At 41.6% G+C, this 23,047-nt stretch overlaps 1 protein-coding gene across 4 annotated transcripts in view; it reads right to left on the reverse strand.

Moving 5' to 3' along the window:
• Window positions 1-23,047, reverse strand: part of FBXW7 (F-box and WD repeat domain containing 7) — a 177,089-nt gene that overhangs the window by 31,671 nt on the left and 122,371 nt on the right. The window contains exon 1 of one of the 4 annotated variants that reach the window (XM_065633367.1): window positions 1,580-1,735. The exons of the other annotated variants lie outside the window; for them this stretch is intronic. Coding sequence (XP_065489439.1) covers window positions 1,580-1,735 — 156 coding nt within the window. Of the gene's footprint in view, window positions 1-1,579; window positions 1,736-23,047 lie in introns of those variants that run through there. 4 annotated transcript variants of the gene reach the window in all.

Consider the following 23,047-nt stretch of genomic DNA (forward strand, 5'->3'; position numbering starts at 1 on the left):
ACCAAAACCACTTTAGCCAGCAGAAGGATACTTACTGCTGTTTACAATTGTGAGCTACAAAATGTATAAACTACCTGTGAAACAATTCTGAGTTTAGTTTGACCATTTACTCCCTTTTTTTTCAAAATTTCATATTTAAGATACAGTTTAGAAGTTGGCATCTTTCTTACACCACTGATTTGACTGTTTTTAATGTTGTTATAACATAGTTATTTAACCATTTATTGTATTGGTCTACTTGCCTAAAAACAAAACACCAAAAAAAATCAACAGGATTCTCTAAAGCTTACATATTTTTGTTGACCTTTTTCTTTTTTTTTCCCCTCTAAACTTTTAAAATACTTTTATAGCTTTGCCTAAAAACAGCCATTGAAGATCTTGTGTTTTGCTCAGTTATCGACTACAAAGGAAAGATAGCTAAGATTAACTATTCTTTTTTTTTTTTTGCAGGAATAGCTACAATACAACGAGAAGAGCTTGCCTTCTAGCTGTGTTTTCTTGGCCATGCCTCACATGGGACACTCCACAGCATCTCACCAGACAAGCATGCAGCCAGAACCGCCCCGAGCGCTGCTGAAACACCAACCTCACCCTCGGCTGCTTCCCCACGCCCCAGAAGAGCAGCCCCCTGCGCTTCCCCCACGAAAAACAGTTGTAAGCATCGCTGAAAAATAACGGATATCATCTTTTATCGCTGTGCTAGATAAGCAAGCCATCAAAATTACTGGAAGCATAAATAAGACGTTTTAGCATAAATCTCAGTATTTGATGATAGACTTTTCAGAAATAATTTTTTTCCTATTCAAGGAAATTTTTTATTTCCTGCTTGCCTTTCTGAGAGCTTATCATCATCACACTCCTCTTCTGCTTCTCGTAAGAAGGAGATGCAGTTTTCCAAAAGCACACCTTAAAAATAACGAGTACGAAGCCTGCAGTACAATAAGCAGCTACAGTGATTTACTCTTTAGCATTAGCAAAGAAAACAATATGCAGTTCTCTATCCTGTTGCCTAATAATGATTTTGTCTATTTCTTTTGGTAGGTTTATTTTTTTTCAGGTATTTTAAGGAACTTTCTCATGGGGACCACCACACAGACTGACTTTCAGCATCTCAGAAGGTGCTAAGTAAATACACGGTCAAAAATGTCATTTACCATACGAAGAAGATAAAACTTTCTCTACAGCAGAGAGATCTAGCGACAAGATTTAGACGTGAGTAAGGCGTCTGTGTAACCGAAAAACATGAACCGCCGAGCAAACATCTCGGTAAATATTTATTCAGTCGCTAGGAAAACACAACTCCTTTAGACAACGTTTATTTATCGAAATAACTAAGATTGCAGTATATTAAAAAAAAAAAAAAAAAAAGGCAGCAAACAGTATTCCGCATCAGCAGCCGCCACCAGGCGCTGGCAGGTCTCCCCGGCAGCACACACTGCAGCCCCAGCCGCCGCCGGCACGTTTCCGCCCGCGGACCGCCGGCGCGGAGCGGCAGCGCGGAACACACGCGTGGACCCCACGTCCTCCGCCCCTCCCTCCCTCCCTGCCCGCGTAGCTGGGGGTGACGGGGGCCACTCACTTTGTAGAAGATCATCTTGAGGGTGCCGTAGAAACCCATGGTGTCGGCGCGCTTCCCCTTGCGCGGCTGCGGCGCCCCGCGGGCCCGGCGGCCGGGCAGGCGCTGGCAGTACAGCCCCTTCTCCGGCAGGTAGGTCACCGCCTCCCGCGCCGACATGCTCGGGCACGGCGGGCGGCGGCGGCGCGGCTCGGCTCGCCTCGGCCCTGCCCTGCCTGCGCGGAGCCCGGCTCCCCCTGCCCGCCGGCCTGCCTGCCTGCCCGCTCGCCGGCCTCCTCCCGCCCCCCGCCTCCCCCCGCGCCCGCCCCGTCCCTCCCTCCCCGCCCGCCTCCGCAGCGGCGGCGCGGCACTGCGGGCTGCGCGGCCGGGAGCGAGCCCGGGGACCCGGCGGCGGGAAACCGCCCCCGCCCTGGGAAAAGAGGTGGGGGGGGGGGGGAAAAATCAGCGCTGCGCGGGTTGGGGTAATTCCTTGCCCCCCTCCCCCTTTTCTCCCCCTCTCCCTCCGAACCGGCTCGGGGGCCGGGGGCCTGCCCCTCAACCCTCGCTCTGTTCCCCCGGTGCCACACGCTTCACGGTTTTCCAAGCGGGAGCAAAACAAGCTCATTTCCACTAATTATAATTATACCGTCGCCTTCAGCGAGCCTGGCTGGACTTGTACATGATTGCATTCCGTGGACGGACGCAAATTAGTCCTTCAAAAGTGCGGTTAATTTTAGAATAATTTAAAATACACTACAGTTTTGCCAGGGAAAAAAAAAAAAGATGCTGAAATACCCTCTATTGGCTGAACAATAGAATAAACAGGGTTTGAGGATTTAGGAGTTGAAAAACCCGAATCCAGCAATTATGTAACATACATTAAAACATTAATTCGCAGCACAGCAGCGGTGCAGCTGCAAAGCACAGGAGCCGGTCCAGGGCTTCCCCGGCCGCCCCGGATCGCCGCGCACCTGGGGCAGGCTGCGCGCACACACGCTCCCCGCCGGCAGCACAGCCCGCAGGCGACGCCAAGCCATCTTAGCTCCGTCTTCAAATACAAATCCTCCCATGAAGGATTCTCACCTGTCTTTCAGTGAAAGCACAAGGAAAGCCCTAGGTAATTACTTGCTAAAAACGCTCCTTTTATGGTTGTTTCCTACTCTGTGCACATCAACAGATCTGTTCAATTCACCCTTACGGTTCGATTCAAGGGCACTGAAGTTCTGACATATGGTTGGGCTCTCAGACAGATACCTGCAACCAGCACAGCAGATAGGCAGCCTGTATTTATTTTTTAATTTCTATACAGACAACTCAAATAAGATACTCCAGTTTCTGCATCCCCCCCCCCCCCAGCAAAGTTTTCTGCCCAAGTTCAGAGCAGAGCATACCCAGAACATGAACTGAAGCCATAACGCTCCCCTATAATTTTCCCCAGGTGTAGTGGGAACTGCAGACACTCAGCAGCCCTCCAGACCGATACACTCCAACAGAAGCAAACACGTAGTCAGATCCGGTTGACCTGAGGGGAAACCATCTTTATCATCCAAAGCAGTAGAAGAAAAGCAGAAAAAAGAACACACATCTAAAGGAGTAGAATTACTTTCTGTAAAACCCATCAGATTCCTCATTAGTACTCAAAAAAAAAATCTCGTGTATTATTACTTTATAATAACTAAGTGTGCCAGGTGCTCAGATAAGGCAAAATCACTACCCCATAGCACACAAGATCCTGCTTCTGTACAGTTTTACATATCTCTTATCCAACACAAAGTCCTCATAGTCTTTTTCATCTCCCAGTGAAAATGGTTCTGCCCATCAAATCTTGGCATTTATGCCATTATCCATTAAACTGCAGTGCTGTATATTTTATGAGAACAAAATGGTCTTGAGTTGACTTCATATCTCAGATATGAACAGAGCTGTACATATCCCAGGAGACTATTACTGTCTTCCTTTGCTAGCACATCACATGCAGAGGGGAAGGAAAAAAACCCCACATAGGCTGCATATACACATTAAATAATCACAGGAAGCAAATTAATACCCAAATCATCAGAGTAAGAAAGAATTTGAACTTTATCGCTGTGGGGATTCAAAGTACTTTATAGATATGCACACATAGTGCCCTGTAATGTTCAGGACTATCTCTGCCCCTTCTCCAGTCTGTGAGCACACTCAATGCAGAGAGGGCACAATGGCTACACTTCGGCATTGGGCACTGACAGAAAATCCTCAGGGATCAGCCTGTCCCCCAGCCCAAAGGCAAGTGTAACCTGACAGCATAACTAGATTGATCTTTTGAACAAAATGTGCTTTGGAGCTAGCAGTCAATGAGTCGAATAATAATTAGAAATTACTATTTTCTTCTCTTTTGGAGGACTACTACTGCCGATTCCCTCTCTTTTGATAATGATTGGCAGATATTATCTCATGGTAAAAAACCCACCGACTTAACTGCTAGTTAGGACCCACACAGTAGCCTAAATAATCATTTGCTAGTGGTAGAAAACTCAGCATATCAGGTATTTATTCTGCACAAAAGGTTTTTCCTAATTTGAGACACAGATACCACAGACAGAGTTTGACATTTGAACGGTGGCCATCTTTCATCTAGCAGTCTGCCTTTCTGAGAGCAAGAGACAAAAATTGCATACAGATATGGCTTTGGTTCTCACTTATTTAGTATTTTTCTCCATATTGGCTACAAACAAAGGATCATCCTCTCTACCTAAAGTTAAGTTTGACAGTCTGGGTGGTAGCAAGACTACTCCAGTTGGGTGTCTGCTCTTCCCCAAAATGCTTAAGCACAGCCTGGGCACAGCACCCTCTGGAAAGGAACACGCTGCACCAGTGGCTAAGGGCACCTACTCTTAAGCTCCTGCTATAAATTACTGTCTAGGAAGGGCTTTCTCTCTCTCCCTTAACTTTGAGAACTCCACTGTCCTCCAAAAAATTTAGTGTTGTGAATACACCACACTCTCAAATGTAAGAAATTACCTAAGGCTTTGCAAAAGTAGCAAGAGACTGCCCAACCTGGGAAGACGGAGCAGCGCTGCAGGTCATGCTGCACCTTCCAGCAAAATACAATGGTGGAAGAATAAGACCCCAAACCCTCAGATGCTTTTGAGAGCCCCACAGGAAGTAGCAGAAATTTACATTTGTTTACATCTCTACTGACATTTGCAACAATATTTATTGCAGTAACTTAATATGGTCTAAGAATACTTACTGATACAAAGTACATGCTCATCACAAATTAAGGTGTAGTAAGGAAACCTATAGTTTGTAAAGCAATGTTAAGAGAAAAATCAAAAGTTGCCACGTTTCTTTCCCTATTTGATATATATTCAACTTTAAAGGTTGATTTTATTTTGTTTAAGCCGAAGATAATTTTTCTAGTTTTTAAAACCATAACCAGCATACAATTCATGACATTTAGAAAAATGCATACACCAAAATTACATAGTTTCCAGTGGACATAAGTCCAATCTTATTTCCCCTCAGTACTGCCAGCTCTTAATTAATAAAAATTCACACCATCCAATTCTTTTCCTGTTGGCAACATTTCTAGCACCTTTACCAGTTTGTCATGTGGAATGCTGTAATTAAGACCGTCTATTACTTCTAATGAAAGACTAGAATGAATTACAGAAATCACCCATGGAGCTATATAATTCCCAGAAGAACGGAGATTACAGTGCAACAGACCAAAGAAACAATATTTTTTATTTATTCTTTCTCCTTTTTGGTTGGAGAAACATTTTTGAGTGCAGAGACCATAGGATGGTCTGGCCGTGGTAACGACCAGTCAGCATTTTGGAAGTACACTGGTGCTTAAATCATGAAATGCAAAAATAGTAATTGGCATTTCACATACACATATGTGCATTAGCAGCATAATGTGTGCAGGAGGAGCTGTGGAGCAATATGGTTTGATATCTCCATTAATATTGGTAAATGCATCATTCAAGACGGTGCCAGAAGGGATTCTGTGTACTCTGCACATTTAGCAGACATTTAGCAGACATGTAGCAGACTGACTCCTTTAGAAACATTTCAGAGGGATTTTTGTGTGTTGTCTAATAGGATTGTGGTTTTTTTCCACCCAGGAAACTAAACATCCTAATCAAGTGGGGCCAAATCCTTCTCTGTGCAAGATTTACCCGGGAGACAGCAAAGACGACTCAGGAAGGACAGTCACACTTAGTGATTTTTCACTTTCTCGAATTTGGACCCACTTAGATTTTAAGCACTTCCCTTCTGCTTGGTAATCTACTTTGGGCAGCTGCAGCAGCCAGTACTTTGTCTTCTGTATTCGACCTCTTCATCCGACCACATACTTCATTTAATTTGCCAAATGCTCTCATTCAGGCAAGAAACTGGCCCCACAGAGAGGTACTTCTGCCATCTGCTTTAGACATTTAACTACAGCTTAGCTTAGCACACCTACATTTAAAAGCCTAAGTTCCCCATTCAGTCAATGAGAAAGGCAGATGCTGGAGTCCAACTTGTGGAAAGTCTTAGAAGATGAGAAAAAAATCCCATACGATAGCAAGTGTTACTACAAAAGGGCACTGCTATTATTGTCAGATCTTTTTCTTTTTGAACATGTTATGACATGAAACAAGTGACCCACTGGGATCTTGGAAGTCCTACATTCTCATGGTTTCTCCTGGTTCAACTTTGGGCTAGACAATGACCTTAAAGCTGTCACTAATTTGAGATTTATTAGCACGCATCCCAGGTCTTGAGCTGGAGCCATTTTATAGGTAAATACCATACCTGCGGGCAGGCTGAGACAAAGCTTTAGGACACTGACCCATTAAGGAAAAGTGATATTTTTGGATAACAGGCAAAGTTCAAGGGCACAGCATATGATGCACCTTATCACACAGGTGTAACCATGTGTTTGTGTAGAATATACAATTAGCATTGATGCAACAGAACAGACTTGAAGCAATAAATTTAAGTGCACCAGTTTGTGACCAACAGCTGCTATGCTCCAAGTATGAAGGGAGAACAAGCGCAACTTTGCTTCTTGGAAGCAGTTTAGATAGAGGAATTTCTATTTATAAGTAAATTCTTACAATGCCTGCAGCAGGCTTAGAGAGGTCCACTCCAGCATGTTTGCCTCAACATAGTTACAAAAAGAAATGTAAGCTTTTGATCTTATGTAGTACAAGTCAAACATAATCCTGCACTTTGCAGTGTGCACTGATCAGTAGCTTACTGATCAATGACACATTTTTGCAGTATTGATGACCTTAAGGTTTGGGATGAAGTAGGGAAAGAAACAGGAACTCTATTATGAGTGGAAGGACACACAGAGGCATTACAGTAAATTGCACAGTCTTCTAAAGCTTACTTAAATGGACTGGAAAATGCGTATTACAAAGTATGATAGGTACTACTGAATTGGTTTACTGATTGCATGATGTTTCTTGGCAAAGAATTTAAGACTGCTTTCAAACTGAAATTTCCCACACATTATTATCCTTCATTTCCATGAAAAGTAAGGTACTGTACAAAGTAAGGTACTATACACCAAAGTTGTACATAGCCCCAAAGTTTTGGTTTTTTGCAGGGAAGAAAATGGCATAGATAGCAACTGAAAAATAAGATTAATATTAATAAATCCTTATTTTATTAGAATAGTATGAACTTCGATTATAAATACTATTTTAGAAGGTATACATCAGCAGCAGAGATTTCTCATAAACCACTTCCTTTTAACATTTGCCTTTCAAAAAATATTCAGTTTTAAATATATTTTGATAGGATTCAAAAGGCATGCTAGTTAATGGCTGCAAAAATAGCTTTGAAAAGGATTCATATATGAAGTGTACATAACAGACTTCAACATTGAATATTTAGAATAAACTTCAAATTATGTTTTAAGAGCAGGGAGATTACAAAGACAGGCTTAATGTAATACGGCATCACCACGTCTCCAGCAGAGCAGAACTCCCCTCTGAAGGTCATACCTCCTGTCTTCTTTGTTGGTTGCCTGTAGTTGGGCACAGAACTTGCAACATATGCTTCAATACTTAGGTTATTTTAAAGGAGTACAGCCAAAGCTGTCATACACTCTTTTACGAAGGGGACAGTTCTACGCAGTGTTTCTTGGCAGCAACACCAGCTCAAAGATGTCCCAGTCTCACCTACTTATTCCCATCCCCAAATGTCTCTCGCCATCATTTCTGCAGGAAGAAACATGGGCAGAAATGCTCTGTGAACCATATTCATTAACTGATAGAGGGTGAGGAGAAATAGTTTTAAATTTTTTTCCTTTGGGTTCTTTTTCTTAGAACCAGTTACTGGTTTAATTTTCCACCATGCCTTCACAAACAACTGAGCCAGCAGAAACAAATGAGCAATTCACAGGCAGGGCACAAACTTCCTGAGCCAGGTACACCACTGAGAAAAAGGTATGAGGAACTGTGACTGGAGTGTCCCACGCAGAGAGCATAAGCCTATTATTTACACCTAGAGGCATCACTCTCTCAACACTAGTTTGATGTGCATTTAAGCCAGCACAGCCACTGGAAAAAAAAAAGCAGTACCTGCACCTGCGGCTGCCCTTGGCCATTCATTTCTACACTTGTGTCACCTCAGGAGTGCCACCACAGCCTTCGTTTTATGGCTGTGTGGTTAACTGGGGTGGCAACTGACCTAGGGACACTTTTGCTGGGCTATTTTTCAGCCAGGTCAGATTCCCCATCTCCCTTGCTGCGTGGCCACAGAGATGTCTGTGCCAGCATAGCAAGAGGTGCAGCCTGCTCTCCTTTTTAAGTTCCCCAAGCCCCCAGAAGAGCTACCTTAAACTCTTGCCAAGCTACAGCCTTAGGTGAAACAGCAAGGAACTGGGGTTTAGGCTTTGTCCTCCCAGCCCAGGGGGCTCTAACATTACCACAGAGCAACTTACTTGCATTGAAAAACATACTTAAGAAGTCTCTGTCAAGTAGAAGTGGACACTCAAATATTGAAGTTTTACCATAAAAGAAGCACAACAAGGTGAACCACAGGCAGGGGGTATAATGTCAACCTTCCTTAAACACGTCATGGTAAAACTGCAGGGAGCTTGTATCATTAGAACTGTATATTATTTCACTGAAAAACAACAACAACTAAATTTTCTTCCTAAAGCATTTTTTTTCTTGTTAACAAAAAAGATAAATGAAAACAAAAATATCAGTGGAGCTAGGCTTCATGTTGCTTTTAATTCCCTGTGACAGTAACCATATGCAAGTTTCCTACTGAGAAATCTTGTATGGTTTGTTTTAAAACTGGCAATATTATCATATAATAAACGTTTTTCATAATGCATATTCATAAGGAGCAGAGTTAAGGTTGCTAATGCAACCTGCACGTTCACCTACTTGACTGTTTTCCATGCAACAGGAACATTATGAGTTGCTTTTTTATGTTTTGTTTCTACACAGTATTGTTACATTATTCATTTTTCAAAGGAAGAAGGTATTACATATAATGCATCTTGCAAAACATTCACTAATAGCAGCAGATCTTCATAAGAACTGCATCTCCATTCATTGTGCTCCTATTAAAGTTAACTGTAATCTATTTATTATATCATTAAACTTAATATATTGTAAGATGAATTCTATTTATAGATGCAGTAATAGCTGTGCTAATCATTCAAGTTCACATTGAAGAGGGCTGTGCTTCTGTCTGAGACACGGCCGCAGTTGCTTCAGAGACCAAAGTACATTCCTAAATTTCCCAAAGAGGTGACCTTGCGCACGACATCCTTTGGCCAGCCTGGTGTCACCCTGCCCCACGGCAAAGCCCCTGCCCGCTGCTGGCACCCACACTCGCTCCGTGGAGGAACCTGGCACATCCCATCCCGGTTCCTCCCTCAGCCCACTCTCCTCCCTGATGTCCTCACGCGAAGACAAGGGCAGGGGCTGCCACGCCAGCAGCCCCTTGGACACGAGATATTCAGTGTGGGGCAATAGAGAGACAGCAGTCCATGTCTTATTCTTTGGGCACTTAGTCCCTTTCTAAAACAGCATGCCTAGGCTCCATTTTTAGTAATTTTATCTTATATTCCTATTATAGCTGTTTCACAGATTCTGCATGTGACATAGTCCATAAAGTTAGAAAACCACGCACTTGAGACTGTTCTTCAATCCTACCATAGGCGCACAAAGCACAAGCGCTTCTGCTGATCAACAGATGACGACCACAATACTAAAAAGAAACAGACCAAAAAAAACCACAAACAAAAAACCACACCCTAATAGGGATCAGTTCCTTTTTTCAGTATTTCAACCATAGAGCTGAGTTGGTTTTGTTTATTTTGACAAAAATGTTTCCAAATCAATGAAGCATGCATTTCTGCCATTGAACACTAGTGGTCTAACCGTTTTCACTCAAATATAAGCAGGTTGGGAAATCACCTTTGTACAGAAAAATAAAAGTTTACTTGGACTTGAAAGGCTTTCCAAAAATGTCTGTCCTTTGCACTGAATACAAATAGAGCACTGGTATCTACTGCCTGTTTTCTGTTAAGTTTTCATTTTTATTTTCTTTGGAGATAGCTTAATTTTAATTGCCAAGAGAAGTTCTTATTTATCTGGCATAATCTATAGAAATCTGTTTACAAAACAGTTTGTTCTTCATTTGTGGTACATGAGAATGACAAGGGGTTAGTGGTGAGCCTTTAGGCTACAGACAGAAGAATTCCTGGCATTATAGATTATACCAGAAGGATTTAGAAAGAATTTGAAGAAAAAACTATTAAAAATGTCAAATCTCTTTTCCCACCTGCATTACCTAAAGAGAGTATAAAAGTTACGACACCAAGCATTCAAAGGAGTTTGAAATGACAGATGGAAGATGCTTTTACTCCTAAGCAGCTGCTTACCAAGACAGCCCTGTGCATGGTGCACACTAAATCAGACACACATTCTGTAGAAAAAACAGCATCTGAGGTTGTGATTTAACATACATCGTTACCCACTTGTGCACATGCATCAAGTTTGCAAAGGCAAACTTGGGAACATTTTAGGCATGGCATCCTGGCCGGATATTATAACGTCAAGGGAATTTAACTTTTCCCCCATCATCTGGGAACACTCTTTGTTTGGTGTGCCAGTGGCATGGAGCAGCCTGAGCCCCCAGGCGATGCCTCACCGCTGCAGGTCACCAGCAGCGAGGAATCCCGCAGGATGCCACCCTTGCTACAACAGCACTAGAGGAAGATGAAACATGATGTGCCACTAAGTTTCAGGGCAGGCGGCTGATGGCAGAAGGATAGGACCACTGAATCTTGGCTTCGGAGAGGAGTTTGTTCTGTTGAATGTGTATGAATCTCCTGGGTCCACTCTCATCCATGCTTCTCTGTAATCACCATCCCCAAGGTCTTCCATTCCCCGGCCCTCTGTTCCCTCTATCAATCTCCTGGCACAGCAATTCTCCATTAATTTCCTCCCTCCTGCCCTCTCCACAGCAGCTCAGTCTAACAAGACTTATTGTCCCACCTTATTACGCCTTTCCTTTTGCATCCTCTTCCATGTTTCCTCCTTCCCTGGAATTCAGAGGAAACATTTTTCTTTACCATGTCCAAGCATCAACAAGAGTGTGTCTGGACTACAGGACATGGGGGATATTTGGTTTTTTCCCCCCCCGCCATGCTTGGCCAAATCTGCTGAGCAGCTGGAAGCAGCCACTACAGGGAAGACTGGGGAAGATGCAGCTCTGCCCACGTTGCCTTTGGCTACAGCGTGCTTGGCGAGTCCAGGGGAAGGGTGCAGGTCAGTCTGGTCAGTGCCATGTCCTGGTGGGACACAGATACCTCACAGCCCAAAATGTCTCTGGTACATGCAAATGGTCACTTTTGCACAACATACACTCTGTGCTACTGGTAAGTGATGGCAATATTTATAAAGGGGATAATTGCACATTATACCTGCTTGATCTAGCTTCCTTTTCTCACCGCAACCCATGCCTACGGTAGACCACAGAGAAAGGGATTTGCTCATCCTCCACAAACCCTCATGATTTATTGCCATGACAACTCTCCCCTCTCCAGAGGCCTGGGGGAGCCACGACTGGAGATGGTTTCTCCACAGTACATTCTTCTGCCTGTGGGGGGAATTGATGCCAAACCTTTGCACAGCAGAAAGGAATGCCAGGCATGCCAGGGTCACACCAGATGCTTTGAAGCCTTGCTAACCCACTGTCATTAAGGTTATGCTATGCAATTTCACATCAAAAGGGGCTACAGGGGGAGTGCGTGGGCCAACAAACCTGCCCCATCTAAACTCTTCCCTGAACAGGTGCTTCCAGTCTAGAAACCATACAACACGCTTGCCTGCCTCTACAAGAAATGTGGCACTGCATGATTTAGGGTAGGTAGTCCCTCATCCAGATGAGAGGGATGAGAATTGCTTACTTAGGTAAGATTAGAGATAGACACCTCTAATACATTCAAGCCCAGAACAGGTATTTATAACAGAGATCTCTCATAGAGTGTGAAAAGTATGAAATAAGGTGGCACATTTCACAGTGTTTCAGAGGTATTTTCAAAGAGTGCTACCTGTATGAAACCCAAGAACCACAGCATAAAAAGGAAAATGGCTATACCTGTCCACTGTTGTGTCTAAGTTTCCTTCAGGAAACCATTTTATTTAGTGCAAATTTATACTTCTTTTATCTAGCTATAATATTTATACTTGTATATATACATACTTATATTTCCACTCTCAAGGAAAACTGCATATTGCAACCTTTATGTAACTTCAGACACTACATATTTAACCATTTCTCAAAAACTTCTGTCAGTTTACCAGGTCAGTGTGATGCAACTGATGTACTCCCTAAACCAACCCATTCACTGTGGCATAAATAGCAAGCCAGTTATCTAAATTCCTGGGTTTTGAAACTTACAATTTCTTTCTTTATAGACAGGATGGAGCAAATTAGAGCTTTCAGAAATTTCTGGCTTGCTGTTCCATTCACTTGTAGCCACAAAATTAGATGGCAACCATGGTTTTAAAGTTTGTAATGTTATGGAAACTCTTCGTATTTCACAAATCCAAGTACTAAAGGAAACGTCACCCACCCATCTATTGTCATTGATTTACCAGAAAAATGAAACCAATGAAATACTACAAAGCAAAATGTCTAGGAACAGTTCAAGTACCAATATGGTCGGCTGCATGGGGAAGTTTACTCTTTACATCTTAAACTATTTTAACTTTCTAGAAAGATGCAGAATATTGCAAACTATTATTTGAAATTAGTACACAAGAAGAGGGTTTAAAGATGCTGCAATAAAGCCTGTGCAAATGTACATCCTAATTCCTATTCCTTCTCTTTTGCTGAAAGCAACTGCTAAAGCAAGTTATTAGCTATAGCATTGCTAAAGTGATGCCAGCAACGTTCTGACAAATCTCTAGAGGTTTTTTTTTTTGCCCACTTTCTTGTTATTACCATATTCCATCTCTAATATTCAATCAGTGCCAAACTGGTTTATGTATGCCAATCTTTCTCACAGAAATGGAAAAAGAAATCCTGCTATATGTCATAGGTCTGCTGATGTGACAAGCAGAGACTGAATGGAAGCGGGAAAGGGAAGCGGGAAGGAGGAGTACGAGAGCATCAGTCTGCAGTCTGGTATTTAGCAGAAGTCTGAGTTTTCTGATCAGAAAGTTGGCAAAAATGGCAATTTAACCTTCAACATGAGCTTCACACATTGTGGTCTCTTCCCTTTAGCATAATTCCATACACAGAACAAACTAGCACCTTGAAAGCTGGCCAGATACGAATAATCCTCATTTTACTATCTACCTCCAACAAAACCTGCTACAAGCCACTGACCACTGATTCGCTTATCAACCTAAATTTAAATCTCCATGCAGTTATTTAAATACAGTCTCAGCTGTCAGCTGAATTCTCCCTCGGGACAAGATTTGAAAATGTTCGCTTTTGTCCCTTGTAAAATCATAGACAATGTTTAGGAATATTTGATTAAAAAGAAAATTCTGGGAAGAACTCATTTGCTGCTTGTGTAAATATATTTCCTCATTAAAATTTGATAAAACATAGTCTTAACGGAATACTACAACCTCATTCTTGTTTTTGAATAAAGTGATTTAAATTGGCAAGAACAAAGTTTAAACACAGTTCTTCCCAGCTAACTGTCGACAGCTTTTTTTACGGCCTGCAGGGACAGGTATGACTCACGCCAATGCTGTTCTTTAAAAAACTATTTTAAAATGCAGATTTTTTCCACTGGCCTATTGTGCTTTACAAGTAACTGCAAACTGAAAGAGACTAAAATTAGAAGGCAGACCACTATCACCAGAGGGATTAGAAACTCCTAGGCTATGTTGATTCAAAAAACCCAATTAGTTGACCAATACGAGGGACTCTTTTATGTTGGTTCCTACTAGATTTCTGGCAAACTTCATTCAAAGTTTCTCCTGGTTACAAATTATTTGAAATCCTTGTGTTTAGGAACAGCAGGTGGTCTCTGGATTTGCATGCAACATTACACTGAGCAACCCTCTTATTCTCTGGTACGCAAGACTAAAAAATTAAGGTGTTCGCCCAGAGTAAACACACAAGAATGCTACCTGGTCACAACTAATCTGGCAAAGGTGGTGGTTGTTATTTTGTTTGTGTATTTTGTTTTTTTAAATCAACAACTGCAGCAACAGTCCTTTTATGGGCCTTATGAAAAGTATGTTAATATTTACTGATTCTGATTAACACAAAGTAAATTTGGTTGAAAACTAATTTAAGAAGAAATCCAACAGCCTCAAGTTTAGACTGAGGAAACAACCTGCCAAGGAAAATACAGCAGAAGACACTAACCTTCTCTGTAATTCAGAGCAGCATTTTAGCTACTGCAGACTACTGGGTTAAAAGCTAAAACAATAAGATACATTTCAACTTCAGATAGGGATGTCGAGTTTCCTTATCAGTACACTCCTTCAGAGAGTCCTCTGAAATCCTCTTCCTTTTAGACAGACAAGCATCAAATCTCTGGCAAGATGTGTGGGCTACTTGAATAGTATCTTGTAAACCAGAAAATCTGCATACGCTTTGTGCTTCTTTATGCAAAATACCAAGGGAAAAAAATGCTAATTACTTAATTTTCCACATACGAGAAGAAAGTTAAATGTCTCTCAGCAGGTGAGGATACAAAGAAGCAAGAACGTTTACACTAACTGGGATTCGTTCACTTTCCCGTTCATGATAAGTAGTTACATTACTATGTTACCTGCATCTAGTTTAAGAATGAATATTTTCTTCCTTTTACAGCAGGTAAAAGGAAAAACCAGCTGGCCGTTTTGTGTTGCACTCTGAAAAGAGCTAGAGAAATGTGAACAGCGAGCTGGGTTACCTGGTCAGTACTACACACTAAATGTGAGAAAGAGAAAAGAGGAAGACTCAGCCAGAAAGTGCATTGATCTAAATCATGGGTCAATAGTTCCAAGATAGGGAAAATCCAATTCATTGCCCATTTCCAGGTTCCAGGGGACATCTATTACAATCTAAAAGGTATCTGTCTTAAAGAGCTGTGATCCTAAAGCTGTTCTCTAAGCAGAGGCAGGGTACACCAAGGTTGTTAAAGAGATAGCTGTACCAAAAGAAGTCTCATCTCAGAAGGAAAAAAAAAAAGTGAGAAAAACAATCACAATGCCCCCTCCACCCACACAAAAACTACACTTTTTCTGTTGCAGTAAGCAGAATTCTTAACTTAGAAGTTTAGCAGATACCCAAGTATGAGAATGGGTGTACCAGCCTGAGGAACAGTAGTAAAGGCTGTGAGAAAAACCAGCAGGCTGAATCAAATCCCCTCTATCTTTTGGAAGGTTATTTTCTTTATTTGTATCTGTCAGTTTTTGTCTAGTTTTATATCTACCTAAATGTGCAGGTATGAAAGCAAAGTGTATTCAACTCCTGAGGAGAATTTGCGCACAAGGATATGTCCCAATGAGTGGTTCAAATACGATTAATCTTTTCTCCCTACTGAGGTACCATCAGACTTAGCACTTGACGAAACAGAACACGAGACTGGTCTCCAAACAAGACCTCACCGTGCAAATGGCCAGCTGATGGCATTGAGTTTTTGAGGGTAGTTTGAAATTAGATGGACAAATTCTGCTGCAGCATCATCCATCTGGGCCCCTGTCCCGTATCTAGCTTATGCTGCCTAGCGTGAATTTGAACAGTAACATCTATATCTGAGCAAATCTGGTCCTGCCCAACAAAAACCTCAGCCTGAAAGAAATTATCAACTGATTCTTTCCAGACAACACAAGAATTTCAGGAATGCAAATTAACCACTTTATGCCTCTGACAGGTCTTTCTGAACTTTCTACCAGTTCTTCCAGCCTTTCATCTCCCCAAAACAAAACCACAGTTCTCGGAAATACTCTGGAAGAGCACACAGCTAAGAAAAAATTTCCCAGTGCTTGGATGTTAAGCTTACCTCCCCCCAGCATCAGTGTCTTCAAAATGTTTTTAAATGAAAGGGAAAAGAGGAACAGCTTGCAGTAGTTTCCATATAATGCAATTATACAACCTTTTATCTGTATGGATGCCAGAATGGAATTGCATTATTCCTTTCAAGGCCTTTGGGAATGAGGTGAGAATATTATCTTGATCTGCATTAAACCAGTAACAGAATTGAGTATATTTGCTTTTTCATGTTAAACTAATTTTAAGGAGCTCCTAATACATTTGTTAGCACTTTTTGGGAGTGATCTTGAAGCTGGAAAGGAAGAGAACAGATAGCTCAATGTGTATAATAAGGGCTTGTCAAATAAGATCAATATTCCTTGTAATAAGATTGCCCTTTCAGTACGAGATAAGGTAGAGACCCCCACTCCGTGGGACTGAATGGAATGAGAGGCCCACAAGCTGAGGGCTTAGCTAACCTAAAGGAGGAAAGGACTAAAACCTTGGCTAGGAATCAGACTGTTTCTTCATGTTGCCATTTCCCCCTCTTGGCTGTAAAGAAACCCTGGGGCAATGGCTGGGACCAGCAAGCCTACAAGCGCACCCTCCTCTCCCTATCAATGCCTCTGTACAGACCTGAGAGGATGACTTTAGACTGCATCAGTAGAAAAATGCAGTTGACAAGGAAATGAATCTTTTAAAAGAGCAGGATACTGTGATTTTCCCAGTTCAAAATTAATTTTAAAATCTATGGGAAGATGAACACTGGCAAACATGTTTGATGAACACTGGCAAACATGTTTTACATCAAGAACTATTCCAGACCAAACGTCTGTCTAGTCCAGAAACATTCCTCATGCCTACTGCTAGCTCCTCCTACTGAAATGCCCACAGATTTCCTTCCCTCTAAGACAGGGACTGAGTTTACCTTTCATGAGCTTTTCTGAAACAAACTAGTCAAAACCAGCTCTCGACATGGAAAGCCGTAGTCACATCCTCTTTTGGATAAAGCTGTACCAGAAGAGGAGGTTACTCATCCCTCCACCTATTACAGTCAGTGAGGTAAGCTGGCTTATACAACTATATAAAGTAGCAAATCTTTGGCAATAAATGCACTTTTTTCCCCTTAAACAGGCTAAGTAGTGATGACATGAGCAGCTTAAGTGGCAGATATGAAACAGCAGAAGTCTGCTGGCAGAATGCATGACAAATACCTGCAAGTAGCCTGAAAGGTGGCAGTTTGTTCAGCCAGCATAGCTGAGTTGGAAGATGACATGCTCACAGTACCAACTGGTCAGACTAAGGGAAGCCAAAATACATTAGATTCCCTATTGGTAGGATAAGTGATCCAAACTCATTGGGAACTCATGGTCCTGCCAGGATTTGAACTGAGAATATTACTGCTGCTTTAACCATTAAAACCTGATTAAAATCTGATACCTGCAAAGAGTGGCATACCTGACTTTCAAGAGTGGCTTTCTTTGAGAAATTCTAGAGGTAAATGACTTAATCCAACACCAAGAAATCTGTTGTAAAATTCAGTTGTGTTTGCTATCTGCTGTTGCAGTTACAGGACCTTCTTCTGTACTGGCAGTCACAGCTCATTCACACACACACAAAAAACCCCTCTGTGGTGTGATGGGGCAGGCCAAGTCATTTGTTCCACAAGTGCTTTGAATGGATAGGTACACAGACAGCATTGCTAAAACACGTATCATTTATTCAGTTCAACGGCCAACTTACTTGAGTAAAGATTTTGGTCTAATTTATCTTTTTCTTTTTTTAAAAGGAGTCCTGAGTTCTGTTTCTAGGGCTGCTACCTGCAACTTCATGCAACAACTCTTCCCTCCCAGGCCAGATATACAAGAAGCCTAAGTTCTGTTAAGAATCACATTTTAGTAAATACACATGGCATCAGCTTGTAGACAGCTAACAGCAAACAGTTGCAGAGAACACTTGGATTCATGGTCTCTTGCTTTCTCAGTTTATGAGACAGGTTAAAGAAGCAGTGAGAAACAGCAGCACAAAGTTTAATACATACTAGCAGATAATGTATAAACTTTACAGAGACTCCAGATGTGTGCTCTGAAGCCCACTCCAATGATTCCCTTACTATTGCTCAGACCAGCTAAATGAAATTGCACTTTTATTCTGCAGGCATAAAATTATGCATCAGAGAGACAAACTCCAGTAACTTTTTATTGATGTGTTTTGGAAATGTTTTTGGTTTCACCAGATGGAAAGGTTTTATGGTGAAATCAAAGTCATTCTGCTCAAATATTATTCATAACGTACATTTACACCCACATAAAAGTTTCGATTTCAAACCCAACTAATTTTTATTTAAGGTAGATATAGATGTGCGCTAAACCCATTGATGAAATATCTACAAATCTTCAAATTGCACATTTCCTTCACCACCTCCCACAGACCTTGTACTGCCAGGCCAGCTCACAAGATCATTTTACTACAGAGCCCTTGCCCCTCCTATACCAATGCCAACAGAACCTCTCCAAGACTGCGGTTACCCCACGCTGACAGGGTTACATGACTTGGGCTGCACAAGTGGGAGCAGAGCACACCATGCCCCAGGCAGTGACAGGTTTGCACTCAGCTGCCTGTCACTCACCCTGTCCTCTGCAGCCCCCCACACCCGCCAGCACAGCAGCTCTCATGCAAACAGCCTGACCTAATCCACTCCAACCCAACAAGCCAGGTTGGCAGCGCCTTACTGTTTAAAATATCCATTTCATTTTGACAAACAACTTTGCCAGCAGATTTGAGAAGGCATTTCCCTTAAACAGAGGGCTTGTGCTGAGCTTCCCCAGGCAAACAAGCTACAAGGTTTAGCCACGTGTTTATCGGTGACTGCAGTGGTGGAAACGAAGCCCCTGGATTGTGCAGAGTGTGGCTGCGGAGCACCAGCACACTCCTTCCACCAGCTGTGCTGTGGGAGCAGAGCACCCGCAAACAGCTGGAAGAAAGATTATAGTATCTTAGGCTGCTACAGCTTCTTGTTCAGGCTGGGTCTGAAGCTCTTTGCCAACAAAAGTGCTCTTTGCTCAGCTTAGCTGTAACCAAATGAAGGGTTTCATTAGCTGAGAAATAGCAGGTAAAAATTGGGACTTCTCAAGGCATAAGACTTTATGGCTACATAAATTACACAAATCATCATCACTTCTATGAAAAGTACTCTGGCAGAAGCAACCATCCTCACTTTTTTCTTTAACCAGAAAAATCACTGTATGCTATCATGAAGACATATTCATCACCCATGTGATTTGTCTGTAAAAGTATAAGCTGTCACAGATGACTTCTGAGTGGATCATGAAAAATAATACAGCAGGCGACAACTTAGACCATATTTGGGCAATAAAGACACCAAAAAAGGATATTATACCAAAAACTTTGACAAAGCCTAATCTGCTTACAGAAGTGTAGGGCATCTACTAACTGACTTGAAGGCCACCTTTAAACGCTGTATCTGTAAGCTTTTTAAGAAATCCACTCGTGTACAGAAATCTGCAATACGAAAAAAATCCTGGGAGGGAGAGTTCAAATATACAAAAAAGTACAAAGTCAAAGACAGTACAAAGAATTTATGACCTTCTCTCTGTGTATCTTTTTTTTTTTTTTAACTCTTGTTTGAATACCTGGTGTTTTGTTTTGTTTTTAAATTTGTTCACTGGTAAATAAACAGAACAGGCAATTCCTCTCCTCCCTATTTTAGCGAAGTCATAATAATAAACTATTTTTTTCTTTAAAGTTACAGCAGACATGAGGTGAAAGATTATTACTGACTTGAATGCAGTAGACTTATTTGAATAATTCTTTAATCAGTAAAAACAGGGTTTTCTTTAAACATGGTGTACTTTTCTTGAGAGGAGAAAGCTCCTATTAACCCATAGACAATTTTACTTCCATTTTCGCTAAGATCAGTTTCTTGCATCAAAATGTGTGCAAAAGGCAACTTCTACAAATGTTTTTATGTAAAATTTCAAGCTAGTAATTATACAAGTAACTTTAGAAAAGAAAGTTACTTTGTTTATAATCAAGAGTCCAGAATTTGAGCCTAGTAATTAAAGAATATAGAAGAACTTTACTACAAAGATCTATAATGCAGCATCAACCTCAGCTAACGGTCAGAGACAGCTAGCTACCTTTTCTTGTACGTTTGGAAAAGAAAGCAAAAGAAAATAGTAGGAAAATGTATTAGCTTTGCTTTTGAGAGCTGAGAGTAAAAAATTTCTCTAGTTATTGTTGAACTGTGTCATATATGAATTCAGCCATTATTTAACTCCTTTTAGTTCAAATAATGAATGGGAACTTAACTCTCAGAACACCAGAAGCCATAAAGACAAGACACAAAGAACTAAAAACGTGATGGAGCAAGTAACGAGAGCCTAAGTCTGAAGTTCAGCACGTGCTTCTCTCCGTTATCAGTGCATGATAATTTTCTGCTATTTTCTGCAGAGGCTTCTTTGAACAGAACACTGAAGAATGATTACATGTCCAAACCTTAATAAAACATCAAAATTCACTGCTTCATTGTATCTGCAATTATGATGGTTTCCTCCTACACATGGGATAGGAAAGGATACAATTTTGTATTCATGGTGTTCCAAGCACTATGTTTTAAGTTGTGGCTTGATGTAAATCAGTTATTTGCCAACCAGAAAGGCATTATTATAAACCTCGCATTTTAATAAAAACAGAACTTTTGTTCTTAAAAATACTGCTTCAGATCTTGAATACACTTCTAGAAACTGAAGATATTTAAACAGTTTGTGGCTCTCACTGGAAACAAATACCATGGCCAACAGTTTATGTCACCGCTACAGCAGGGACAAGAGACAGCAGACTGGGTTCTCCCCTGCGGTTCCAACTCCGCGCAGGTTGAAATGAGAGAAAAGGCCTTTGGGGAAAGAAGCTGAAAAATCTCTGTTTTGGCCTCAAAGCTTCTCCTCTTTGCCAGGGCCTAAGCTCATGCCTCTGAACTCTGAGGCCTGTCCAACGCCAATGGAAAAAGCAGCCGTACCCGACTGGGGTGGTCCCGCCTCCACCTCAGGTGCTGCTCTCGATGCCAGATGCTAGATGGAAACTACAGGCAAACCAGGCCTGCCAGTGACTGGTACCAAAGCAACATTCAGCCTGCTCTCTGGAACTCCCACCATGTGACGGTTTTCACAGTCAAGCTGAATTATGTTTGAATCTGCAGGCTGAAATTCCCTCACTTATTTTCCATAGCACAGATAACATCTTCTGACAAAACAGAACCAAACTTTTAAAATTGATTTCTCTCTGTATTTTGGAGGGACCCTCTTTTTCCAATGTGGACAACCACCTGGAAACTTGTTACTCAAAAGAAAGAAGCTCCTCAGGTAAGATGAAGTATGCTTCTCTTCCTTTTGTAATCATGCCACTGTCTACAGACAGTCACGACTATTTTTTCCTCTCTATCGTAGAAAAAAAAAGAGTCACTCCTTGAGCTTCAACAACCAAAAGCATTGTAAGGATTGTACACAATCTATGCAGTTCCCCTCGTAGAGGGAACATATCAAACAGAAAACTTCCGTCAAGAACGCGCAGCTAAACGTTGATGGCCGACACAACAGTATTTAGTCAGCTTTTGTGCACTGGCAGCTGCATAGGCGAACAGCAAATCTTACCACAACCTCCTTGCCAGGAGATTTAGCCCTCCTCAGAGTTGGACTTTGATGCGTCAGAGAGGAAAGGATAATTCTTGTATTTTCTTAGGAAACAATGCAATTGTGATTGCGAGACATACTTCTCTGAATTAGACGTATAATACCAGGTCTCATAAGAGATGCTCTGAACTTCTAAAGCTTGCCTGACTGTGATAGGAGGTATTAAGGAGTCTGCTTTAATGGATAAGAAATATGACAACTCCCACAGAGAATCAACTGGTGCTGTGCTGGAAGGACTGAAAGTGCAGTCCTACTGTTGCACTTGTCCCCACAGAAGGAAATAGAAAAACATAGTTCACATTAAAACTTCCAAAAGTATCTGTCCTGATTTTTATTGAGAAATTCATGAGTGAATGTCTTTCACTTCTTATACCCCTTCTGAAAGAATTTACTGCAATTAAATTGAGAACTTTTTGGTATTCCCCAAGTGTAGGTAAAAGAGCATTTGAAGTGCAAATGTTAAGCGCGATTTTGAATCTGGTGGCACTGAAAAGATCCTTGAAATAACAGATCTTCTTGGTGAGGCTGAAGAATCAAGTTTGTTCACCACCAGCTTTATCAGCCTGAGAACCATTGCTCCATCAGCCAGCACAGCATTTGCCTGTGATAGTCCTGCTCTGAAAAATGACATATTGCACCTAGATTATCGACAGTGTTATGAGACGCTTCATTTTCTCTTACATCCTGACAATTAGGGTGACTGGAGAGACCAAATCATGTTCATCTTATGGCTGCCCCTTGCCCTTTCCCCCAAGGTAAAAAGGTCAACTAGCAGCCCACTAAGTGGGTTACCAGGGAACATGGGTACCCATTGACTTTCACTTTCTGCCTGGGAAACCATGCTGTCTGATGTATGTTTTTCATCTCATTTATAGCACACACTGCAACAGGAAATTCCTGTAACCAAGAGGAAGGTGATCACCTTTCCACTTTGGAAACAGATGAACCCATGATGGCTATTACTTGTAAATTCCTCATCAGATGATGTTTTCAGCTAACCAGAATAAATCTGTTATCCATACTTTCAAGACCTCAGTGAATCACTGCACTGCAGCCAAGGGAGGCTGTACTCTTACTCACTGTCATATACATGGCTTAAACTAATAGGAACCGAAATAAATGCTTTCCATTATTTGCAGGGGACATCTGTCATAATAATTTGTCTGTTTCACAAAGCAGGGATATCTCTGTATTTCTCACATTGTCTTCAGTGGGGACAGGGTACTTGTTTCTTTGCACTTCCTGTTTTGAATTAAGGCCATTTTCAATTCTTTTATCAACATTATTCTCAGAAGACACCTTGCTCCCTGTGGTATTCTCCTTCAGTGCAGGTCTTCAGGCTGAC

Source organism: Caloenas nicobarica, chromosome 4, assembly GCF_036013445.1.
Source record: "Caloenas nicobarica isolate bCalNic1 chromosome 4, bCalNic1.hap1, whole genome shotgun sequence".
In the NCBI taxonomy this organism is placed as follows: domain Eukaryota; kingdom Metazoa; phylum Chordata; class Aves; order Columbiformes; family Columbidae; genus Caloenas; species Caloenas nicobarica.